This window comes from Macrosteles quadrilineatus, unplaced genomic scaffold (genome assembly GCF_028750875.1).
Source record: "Macrosteles quadrilineatus isolate MER2022 unplaced genomic scaffold, UCM_ALF_1.0 Scaffold_134__1_contigs__length_289700, whole genome shotgun sequence".
In the NCBI taxonomy this organism is placed as follows: Eukaryota; Metazoa; Arthropoda; class Insecta; order Hemiptera; family Cicadellidae; genus Macrosteles; species Macrosteles quadrilineatus.
This window is the reverse complement of record NW_026542727.1, coordinates 120,936-133,177: the sequence shown is the minus strand read 5'-3', so window position 1 is coordinate 133,177 and position 12,242 is coordinate 120,936. Positions and strand designations below refer to the sequence as shown.

Sequence of the window (12,242 nt, the reverse complement as noted above, 5' to 3'; positions counted from 1 at the left end):
ATACAGCCTATACTTAGACATTATGTCCAGTTAGATGTCACTATATGTAATTGAAAGCTAGATTTCATAAGTCATTTGTTCGAGCAAGGGTTTTTGCACATTTATAATAATAAAAGTTTAGATTTTGCTTTTTTAAAAGTATAATTATTTTATATCGGCCTTATACATTACCCATATGTTTGTAAAGTATTATTATAAAGACAAATTTATCGTTTTATACACAAACCTCGAAGTGTACAATATACAGCATTAAATTCATTGAATATCTTGTTTCAACACATAACTGTTGAAAGAAGAATATAACAGTTTCAACTTATTCTAGTAATATGATCCATCATCTCATTCAAGCTTTAAAGTAGGGTGAAATGTCCTTTCCGATATGAGATATAAAATCAATTAAGTTAGAGTTCAGAACTGGATGGAGTCGTAAAAATGTCTAAAGAGACGAATGCGATCATTTCCTGTCTGAGAATAGCCTTGAGTCATCCTGCAGGAAAATGAGACAATTTAGATTTATTTCTAGATAAATGAGACACTTCGATAGATTCGATCTATGGTCAAATTTAGAACTTGAGTAGACTTCACTTGGGTTTATACCTCTGCCATAGATGAAGAAATACAAATATATTACTTCATCTATGCTTCTGCCTTCTTTGAAACCGGCTATAAACCTGAATAGTGAAAATAAATCTTCATGCCTTCATGCCTGCTAGTATTACCAATTGTTTTGGAAAACTTGCTTTTTTGCAATAATTATTAATAGTGTTGGTTTGGGATGTTCAAATGTATCGTTACATTCTACGAAATATTTGCGATACCTATTTATGATTTTCTATTTGATTACTAAATATACCCCTAGATGGGAATTTAAGTTCGGGGTTAGTACAGAAATCTTCTCATACATACGCAAGTTTCCCAGTCCCAGCATACTGGAAATGCGCGAAGACAAGCATGCATAATTTGGTTTTATACACTTGGGTATTTGGAGTATCAAAAGTTATACTGAATATAATAATTATTATTTCCTCAACACTGATTTAATTGGCTAGTTCAAAATTAATACGATTAGTTTTATGAGAACCATTCGGTTGATCCTGGCTAAACGTTAATTGTTGTTTTAGAACAGAAATATATTAGAACATGAAAGAAAAAAATAATTTATCGGTTGATCTCTTTCAATACAACTATCGTTTTGACCTTATGATATTACCTCAAATTTAAATTTGAAATAAATATTACAAATTGTTTTTCAAATGTTTCATCGGTGATACTTTGGATATGCATGTACCGGTAAAATCTGTAATCATAAAAAATATTACTTTGCATTTGTTAACCCATAAAGCAGGTTTGATGGAAGACTCAGATGAACTGACCAAAAAACTGCCTACAAAATGTATACATCGTGTTTAACTTGAGGTCTGATGAAGACTCCTTTGAGAGATGAAACCAGACAAGAACCACTACGGCAGTAAAAGTTATTTATACCACTATTATATTTACAGTGTGCCATAAATGATTCGGAGGCTAACAACATGAAACAAAAATTTTATAAAGCATTTGATTCACACAGGTTTTTCTTTTTTAAAACAACTTGATATTTATTTTGGATTGTAATCTTTATTTTTTTATGTTAAAAATCCTTACAACTTTGTTTTATCCTTCTTTACTCTGGGCAACACAGATAAATATTAAAATTTTAAATACTAAATAGGAAATTTAGTTTTTAGTGGCATATTATAATAAAATCTAAACCGTCAATATTCACTCAACCTTAAGAAAAGACTATTTTTAATTTTATAATAGGCCTAACTTTTCATATCAAGGAATGTATTTTACTGGTAGGTGAAATGAAACACTTTGAAAGTGATGCATCATGACGTCATTGAGGACAAAGACCACCAAAAGAGGCTGAGAGAATCAAAGCCCTTCAAGTGAAGAGGCTCTTTCTTTTGGATGAGCTGGTCTAGCTTCTGTGTTCTTTTGGCCATGTGGATTTAAAAAAAAACTCCTTAACAGCGGCAAGACCACCGGCCATCTTGGATTTTCTACCCATAGTGACAATTTTAATGGCTGAAGCATATTACGACATAAAAAATCCTTTCCGTTATATTTTGAACTTAAAATACTTCCGATTCAACATTTATATATTTACAAGGTTTTACGGCGTTTTATGTTCGAAGTGGAAATACAGGAACAAGTAACCTTTTGTACAATACTAGAAATCACAACCAAGGAATGTTCAGATTACCCAAAGCAAACAAATCGCTCTTCAGACATTCTTATCAGTACAACGGACCTAAATATTTCAATCAATTACCGGGAGAAATCAGACGTTGTTCTTCCTTAAATTAGTTTTCTTTAAAATTGAAACATTGGCTTTTCAAAACTCCAGTCATTGATTTTTTAAATCAGGTTATTAGTTAGCAAAATATTTTTGTATGGCCTTTTCAATTTTATTTCAATTCCATCTGTTTTTTCTTGCATATTTTGTCTGTGTTATTCATAATTAGTAATGAATGTATTTGGTTTAACGAACAAAGTTCTCAAGGTAATTATTAGATTTTTTGTTATAACAATAAATAAGTTTTATTTATATTTACTGTATTTGTATAAGTTAAGTGTCAAACGGCGCCACGGAGAGCGGCATGGTTATTAATCACCTTTTTCAACAAGGACTGGACTCGTACAATTTTTTTACTTATAAATAACTGTGTTTTTTTCTTTCATGTTGTCACAAATAATGGAGACTGTGACAACATAGTTCCAAGGTGAATTTGATTTGTAATGTAAAAAAACTTTTATTTGGGGAATAAAGTCATTATTTCAGGTTTTTGGTATTAAACTAAATTGCTATCTCGCTTTAAAATCCAGGTTACCTATCTCATAATGATATTTTTGTTTGATGTTCAATGCTTACATCCATAGCCTTCTGTGTACATCTAAGAATAAGGAACTTTATTTCAGACCAAATATATAATTTATGCTTGTTTAAAAAGTAAAAAAAACTAGAATCAAACCATAAGTATGGCAATAATTTAAACTAGCAAATGGCTTCTGAAGCCAACTCACACTAGGCTACTGATTATATGTGAATTATTATTTTAACTTTACTAGTATTATATATTTTTAGGGGAAAAATATTAACCCTAACAAGTGCACATTTTACTCTCTTTTTTTTTTTTTTTTTTTTTTAATTTTTTTTCCTTTCCCCTTTAAAAAAAAACTTAAAAAAAACTTACACTTAACTTAAAAAAACTTAAGAGAGTAAAATGTGCATTTGTTAGGGTTAATATTTTTCCCCTAAAAATATACAATAATTTGGCGACGAGCTTGTGGAAGTCTTAAATATTAGTTTAAAAGTTATTAAAACAGTGTTTTCTAGTACAAATTCTACAAATAAAAGTGAAATATTAGTAAAATCTGCATCAAGAGGAGACAAGTCACATGTTCAGTTTTCACAAAAAGTTACAAGTCAACTATTGCAAGTTTATAAGTTGATTAAATTTTAAAGCTGAGTTTTTATTGATATCTGGAAAAAGGAATATTTTATTTCAAAAACACACAAAGGCAAGGTATTTATGTAAAATATAGGACTTGTCATCAATTTTCATGTTAGTACAGAACTTTGCAGAAACCTGTTCAGACAAAGCATTTTGCAGGAAATCCCAAGTGGAAATATTATAAATTTGGAAAATCATTTGCAACTTTTTGTAACTTTTGAAGCAAATGGATCTACTTTAGTAATATATAATCTTATTAAAGGTTAAAAGTAAAATTAAATCAGTCAAATGCAATGAAATGGACTTATGTTTCTTGGAATAGGCCTAGGCTAGTCCTGACTTTGGAAAGTTTTTTACTGTACTGTTCATGCCTAAAACAAACATTTGCCATAGCAAAATGTCAGTTACTGGTAAATTCTCTGAATTTAATGAAGAAGTGGAAGATCTTAGTAATTATTTGGAAAGATTTGAGTTGTACATAAAAGCTAATTCTGTGAAGGAAACAGAAAAAGTTCCATTATTCCTTACTGTTATAGGGCCTAAAGTTTTTGGAGTTTTGAAAAACTTATTGCTTCCCAAAAAGCTTGCTGATGAAACTTATGACAATTTAATTAAGGCTTTAAAGGGTCATTTCACACCAGAAAAGTCAATTATTTCTGAAAGGTGTAAATTTCACAAAAGGTTCCAAAAAGATGGGGAAACGTTAGCTCAGTACGCAGTGGAGATTAAACATTTAGCTGCTTCTTGTGATTTTGGTAATTTCTTAAACGATGCCATGAGGGACCGCTTTGTTAGTGGGATTAAAAACGAGGATATTCAACAACGGTTGATGACAGAGACCGATTCAAATTTTTCGCAACTCTTTGAACTTCCTTGTAGGCTAGAGGCTGCAAGGAAGGAAGTCAAAGGATTTCATTCACAGGGAGAAGTGGGTGAAATAGATTTTGTAAAATCGTACAGACACAGTTCTAAGCCTAGTGGGGGTAAAAACAATTTCCAAAAGCCAAAACTAGGTTATGTCAAAGGTAATAACCTCATGGAAAATAAGAAAGACTATAAATGCTACAGGTGTGGCAAAACTGGTCATAATTGTAATATGTGTTTCTTCAAAGGAGCACGATGTCACTCTTGTGGTAAAATAGGCCATTTGTCGAGTGTTTGTAAGCAAAAACATGGAAAGCCTAAACCTACTAGTAATAGGTCAAGAGTAAATTTTGTAACTGATAGTCCAGATGAAGATGTAAATACTTGCTATGATTTACAGTGTGTTTCTTTGATAAATGAAGTTTCTTTTGATAACAATTATCGAACCACCTTGATGGTCGAAGACAAACCATTGGATATGGTTATTGACACCGGTGCTATTATGACTGTTTTACCTAAACATATTTATGATGATAAATTTAGTCATATAAATTTAAGGCCTACTGAGTTGCAGCTGAAGTCGTACACTGGACACCCATTGGATGTTTTGGGAGAGTTCAAAGCCGCAGTTTCGCACGAAGGAAAGGACTACCATCTACCTGTAGTGGTTGTAGGAATCACCGATCATCGACAGCCAGCACTGTTGGGACGTAATTGGCTACATCAGTTGAAGTTGGACTGGAACAGGATATTACAGGTTGGATCTGGAAATAATGCAGGCAAGTCTAGCCATAATGTTTCTACTTCTACCGCTTCTGTAGAAAATGACTTGAAAAGTAAATTTATGGATGTTTTTGAAGGGCAAATGGGTCTAATTAAAGGTATCACAACGGAGATTGCTGTAGATGAAGAGGCGACTCCAATTTTTTGTAAGGCTAGACCTGTTCCATATGCTTTAAGAGAATCAGTCGAAAAAGAACTTGATAATCTTGTTAAATCTGATGTTATTTATCCAGTCAAAGATAGCCAGTGGAGTACACCCTTGGTTTGTGTTTTAAAACCTGACGGAAAATCAGTGCGACTGTGTGGGGATTTCAAAGTAACCTTAAACCGAGTCTTGAAAAATTCGGAGCATTATCCACTCCCTACATCAGAAGATATTTTCACAAAACTTTCAGGTGGGAAAATATTTTCAAAAATTGATTTGACTTCAGCCTATTTGCAGTTAGGTGTAGGCGAAAAATCGCAACCATTCTTAACGGTAAACACCCACAAAGGTCTTTTCAGGTACAAAAGACTACCCTTTGGGATTACGAGTGCACCTTTTCAGTTCCAAGCGGTCATGGACCGGATCCTAATTCCTAAAAGGATTAAATAGTACATACTGTTTTCTGGATGATATTTTGATTGTAGGCCACAACATGCAAGATGCAGTAAACAAAACCGAAGCTCTTCTAGTGCGACTTAAAGAATTCGGTATCAAGGCTAACTACCAGAAAAGTGAGTTCCTTAAACCCAGTTTGAATTTCCTTGGACATAGGATTGATGAGTTCGGAATACACCCTACCGATAAACTAGTTAAAGCTATTTTGGATGCACCCGAACCTACCGATGTTACCCAGCTAAGAGCCTATCTAGGCCTATTGAATTTTTATGGGCGTTTTCTCCCTAACCTATCCACGGTGTTATACCCGTTGCATCAGTTGCTTCATAAAGCCAAACCCTGGCAATGGAATTCAGAATGTTCAAAAGCTTTAAATGAGAGTAAACTGCTTTTAACTCAAAGTAATGTTTTGGTACCTTATGATCCAAAGTTGAAAATCAAAGTGACATGCGATGCAAGCCCTTATGGGATCGCCAGTGTTATGTCTCACACTATGCCGGACGGATCTGTCCGACCAGTTGCGTATGCTTCTCGAAGTCTTACAAAATCCAAAATGAACTATGCTCAGTTAGATAAAGAAGCCCTTGCTATCATATTCGGAGTAAAGAAATTTCACAAATATATTTTTGGTCGATCATTCACATTGATTACGGATCATGCCCCTCTAACAGCACTCCTAGGAGAGAAAAAGGGTATCCCAGTTCTTGCAGCTGCCCGCATGCAACGTTGGGCAATAATTTTGTCTGCGTATGACTACCACATCATCTATCGTAAAGGTTCTGAAATTGTAGAAGCTGACGCTCTTACACGTCTTCCTAAGAAACTCGACCCAAACTCTGAAGATATTTTAGTTATTCAGTTTTTTTGCTCCATTTCCAGAACTACCTCTCACAGCAAAAGAAATAAGTCTTGCAACCCGAAGAGATCCGTTGTTTTCTAAAGTCTTAGATTTGACACTTCAAGGCTGGCCTACACATTTAGATAAGGATGAGCCATTAAGAGCTTTCTTTCTGAGAAAGAACGAACTTTCAGTTGAAAATGGTTGTATTCTTTGGGGAAATCGAGTCCTCATTCCTACTAAATTTCAAAAACACCTCTTAGACATGTTACATGAAGAACATCCTGGTGTTTGCAAAATGAAAGCTTTGGCCAGAAGTTTTGTGTGGTGGCCTAAAATTGATGACCAAATTGAAAATGTTGTTAAAACTTGTGAGATTTGTCAAATGACCCGTAAATCTGCCCCTAAGCTGCCTCTACAGCCGTGGCAGTGGCCTTCAAAGAAATGGCAGGGTGTGCACCTAGATTTCGCTCAGAAGGATGGTGTTTATTTTCTGATACTAGTGGACAGTTTCTCTAAATGGGTCGAAGTATACCAAATGAATGGTACCAACGCCTCAAAAACTATTGAAAAATTACGTACATGCTTTGCCGCATACGGAGTTCCGGAGAACATCATCACAGACGGAGGACCGCCTTTTAGGTCAGAAGAATTTGAAAGTTTTTTGAGATTCAATGGAATTAATCACATTTTCTCCCCTCCATATCATCCGGCGAGTAACGGCCAAGCAGAGTCTATGGTGGGTACTTTTAAAACATCTCTCTTAAAGCAAGTACTCCAAGACAACCTCAAGGGCCGAAATCGGACTTTGCAGCACAAACTGGATTGTTTCATGTTCGCTTACCGTAACACACCTCACTCAATCACTGGTAGAACACCTTCAGAACTATTTTTGGGTTTTCAGCCTAGAACCAGATTCACTCTGCTAAAACCAGATTTCAAAAGCAACATGGAGAGCAAGAAACAGAAAATAAAAGAATCCAGTGACCAACATAGAGGAAAATGGAGGTCGTTCACACTAGGACAGGAAGTCTGGGTCAAAAGTATCCGTAACGAAGAAACAAGATGGATGCCGGGAGTTATTATCAAGTGTATCAGTCCTGTGACTTACATTGTTAGCGTAAGGGGACAGAAACGGTTTGTACATGCCGATCATTTGAAAGAGTTGGAAGGTGAATTGCCCATTATGAGAAGAGAAGAACCAGAAATCACTCCTCCACGACCCTTACCAGTGCTATCACCAAGCAAAAGTCTGGTCGAACCTCCTATACATGTTGATCAATCACAGAGTCCCACGAGGAGATCACCACCACCTCGGAAATAATTACCACCTCAGAAATCTCCATCACCTCGGAAATCTCCATTACCTAAAGGAAGTATAACTCACGAACAAGAACCCCTGCGGAGGTCCAAAAGGATGATAATGGCCCCGCAGAAACTTAATCTTTAGTAGACAAGAGAACAAGTTCGCAGCAAGATTAAGTTAATTTTATTTTACATTTGACAAACAATGAATTTTATTTTGAAATGAAGATGCTGCGAACATTTATAAAAGAAGAGTTATTTTATTTTATTTTCAAGAAGAGTTTTAAGTTTTTTTTAAAGGGGAAAGGAGTGTTGTATATTAAATCATAAATAATAATTATCAATACGAAGTCACTGCAAGTTATATTCAATGCTTAATGCTTACTAAGAAAGAAACAGGAAATACATGCTAAAGCTCAAAGGTCAAAGGCTGAAGACCAAGAACTGGAGAGGATTCACTTCACTTCTGTATGAACTGTGAGTATAGCAAGAGAGTAAAATGTGCATTTGTTAGGGTTAATATTTTTCCCCTAAAAATATACAATACTAGGAATATTTGGTTATCTGAGCTTTCCTTTATTATTGGTCCAAGTTATTATCCTAGATTAATTTAAATGAATCATTAAACATTTATCTAAACAATTAGGAATTGAGGATAATGTTTGGTAAGGATTATTGAAATTCTAACAATGCAGAGAAAGATATATGCAGAGAAAGAAGTGAAATTGCTTTGAGCGATATTTGAAATGTAGGGACTCCTTCCAACTTTTATAATTTCTTAAGTTTTATGGTCGTGTCAGAAAAGGGTTTGTTTCTGTTATACTAGTGGATCATTATTTATTATTATTTGTGTTTTGGTTTTAGCGAATTTCCCATATAGGGAATGAGCTAAGCTATTACCGTAGTACTCATAGTAAGACCTGGACGCGGGAACGATTTCTTTTTCGTTTTGAGGTCTCTAGAGGCCAAAAACACCATCCGTTCAAATTCATACATATATTTATTTATTTACTAGCTGTGTACCCGTTCTACGCACGGGGATCTTATAGTATTCAGTTGAATAAAGAACAGCAGTTGCATGTTTTCAGATATACTGGCCAAACTATTATACATAACTTCATTTTATGTTGTATGTTGTTCCGGATCGGTATGACAATCAATAAAAGGTTAAATTACCTGTGTCCGCCGGTCGATCCTAATGTATCCTATTACAGAAGATGCATTTCGGCGAAATTAAATAGCCATCATCAGTCCTAATATAAGGTCTTGAGCTTCCCCATTAGGTGCGCCTTGGAGTTTTTGAAACACATACACGAACTGTACACTTATACACATGAGAAAAAAAATAAATACACGGTATAGTCCAGGAGCTGAGGGGTTTGAGCAATATATTATTACGAATACATATGGTTTAAAATGTAAAAAAAGGCCTCCAAACGCTTTGGGGTTCGTCCGATAGGTTGCGTCATAATTGCTGCGCAGTGCTGCTGATATCGGCACAACTGTTAATCCCCCCAAAGATCATTGCCTTCCAACTCAGTGATATCGGGGTTGTGAAAGTATTTGTACAGTTGAAAGACTACTGACATTTATTTTATACACGGTTTTATTCATACAAATAACATACTTTTATAACTTTTAATAGTTATTTAAATATTTTAAATGTCAATATATTTTATTTTAAGTTCCTTACGTTTTTTTTAAATTGCGTGTGGCTGGTTTTTATATACGTTTGTTCTTAGTGACTAGTGGATTAGGCAATTTTAAAGTAAAATTTCACCAACTTACAAAAGTTAGGTACCTATTGCAATTCAACAATAATATGAACAACCAGTGTAATTGTTATGGATAGAATGAAGAGATTTACCGTATTTTTATTATAAGGTTCTTTTGTATTTATGTTTTTTTTATTTAATATAACTGTATTTAATAAGAATCTGTTACATAATCATATCGTAATAACCTACATTATAATTAAAATTGGATTTGTAGTGGTAGTCTGTAGTATTATGCATTTGATTGCGGCGAAACCCCAAGTATTTATTATACGTAGTTTGGAGGCCGTGTTTTACATTTTAAACCATATGTATTCGTAATATTTTTTTTCTTATAAGAAAATGCATCTGGTTAATATTTAGCCACGTAATTAAGTAAACGAGAGGTCGTCCAGTGGTCGAAACTCGACCAAAAATATGTAATGTACTCACTTAACTATTTTCACCCCACACTGTAAATAAAACATGTGATTGGAGTTTCCTCCATTTGTTTTGATTTTCTGTTTATATTTCGTTGTTATTTCGTAACCAGCATAGCAACGCATAAGATCCATGTTAATTTTTTACAACTTTTAAACTTATTTTTTGTGCTTATCTTTGAGCCTATTTAAATTTATAAAGGGATTCTGCACACCTACAGGAAAATAGCTTTCCAACGGTATGCGTAGATTTTCCCTACGATACACACGAGCTGAGAAAAAAGGTTTTAAAGAAACATGCTTGCCTATTAATATATAGATATAGATAGATAGATAGATAACCAAATTTAGTACAAAATATCTAAAGAAGCTTGAAAATCACCCCAATCACCTGGCTCTAAACCTTTTGGACAACAGTATCAGTATATACATGCTGAAAAGGATTCATGTCTTGGACCTAAGCTCACGTTTTGTTTGAACAATTTAATTTTCCCCTGTTTATTTACTTATTTATTTTTTCATTGAAATATTTTTAAGTTAGATCTGCCAATGGACAGAGACTAACTAACGTTTTATAAATAACTGTTATTTTATTTGCTGAATGTTCAAAAAATGAACAGATTGTAAATAAAATTGTGATAAAAAAAACTATTATTCATCAACAATCCATATGATTTTTGAAGAAAATAGCTGTAGTATAATGTAGATTTTGTTAAACTTATTAGATATTGTTATAACTTTTTTATTAGTTAAAATACAACTTTTTACCCAATAACCTTTCCTATTGGCCATATTTTTTGGATTAAAACTACGTTTTAACCGATGTCCCATCTCGTACCGTTATCGAGCTACAGTCGTTTCAATGCATAGCGCGTTCCGCCATCTTTGCCCCCCTCCCCCCAAGTTCTCAACCACCTGAAAAGTAGGCGACATGCGTATTTTTTATCACTACAGTCCATATTACAACTATCAGCAAAGATATTTGATATTACTTCTTTGCGACACTCACAAATTAATTCTACTTACGGTAAAAAAAAACTACACGAAAAATCCACTTTTACATATTTTATACAATAACTTGTTTATTTATAGAGATACGACCTCGGGCCCAATAACCATTATTGTAGTCCACATTTTTAGAATTACAACGACGTTTTAACCGATGTTCTATCTTTTACCGTTTCCGAAATATCAGCGTTTAAACGCATAGCGCAAATCGCCATGTTTGCCCCCTCCCCCCCACCATATTGACCACTTTTGAAATAAGCGACATACGTAATTTTGATCACCACAGTCCATATTACAATAATCAGCAATAACATTGCGTACTACTTTCGTGCATGCTCAAGCCCCCTCAGCTCCTGGACTAGTAGGCCTACCGGTACTTTTATTTTTACTATGACGCGCGTCGGTCGTGTGCCGAGTTTCGACTGAAAACGCTAATTTAAAAAATGAAAGTTTCCCAGCCGTATACAACACACTGATTCAAGCTTCAACAATTTTATACACAAAGAATCTCTATTTTCATTTACCTTTACCCTACAAATTATTGCACTTTGCGTACAATTAAATCCGCAATGTAAGGAAAAAAGTTTTTAATCTTAATTGGTTTGGATTTGCTTTCAAAACGTAATTGGAAATGGTTGTGGTATTTGTAAACAACATTCAATGTAAACATATCAGTGACAGCTAGAAGAAATAATCTTGATTCCCATTTTCGACCCAAAAACATAAAATTTAGCAATTTCTTTCCAAACCATTTTGTAGAGCTTAAAAAAAAACAAATAATTTAGTATATTGAAGTGTTATTATGCACCTAATGGTTACTGTACGGAGAAAATAAAAAAAATGTAAATTTAAAATCCCCATGTTATTTTTATGGAGAACAAGTAAACTGTTGTAGTTTGCTTGTTTATGAACATATTTTGATCAAATTTGGAAAATGTTTTTATTTCTTACTAAGTATTAACATTAAAAAAAAAACCCAGCCCAGCTTTACCCTCCCTGATGCAGCAAACCTAAGTACTTGCTAAACTAATTCTAAATAGGAAATAATTGTTATATTTTTAAGTAGACATTTTAGTTTCCAATCAGGCAAATGGAAATTCGCTTAGTCTGCAGGTTTGCTGTGGCGGGGGTATTACAAATATGTATTTG

At 34.0% G+C, this 12,242-nt stretch overlaps 1 protein-coding gene across 1 annotated transcript; it reads left to right on the top strand.

The window, feature by feature from the left end:
• Positions 1–6,851: 6,851 nt before the first annotated feature.
• Positions 6,852–7,910, top strand: LOC128982145 (uncharacterized protein K02A2.6-like). Its single transcript, XM_054401200.1, has one exon. The coding sequence runs from the start codon at positions 6,852–6,854 to the stop codon at positions 7,908–7,910; it is 1,059 nt and encodes a 352-aa protein (XP_054257175.1).
• The last annotated feature ends 4,332 nt before the right edge of the window (positions 7,911–12,242 follow it).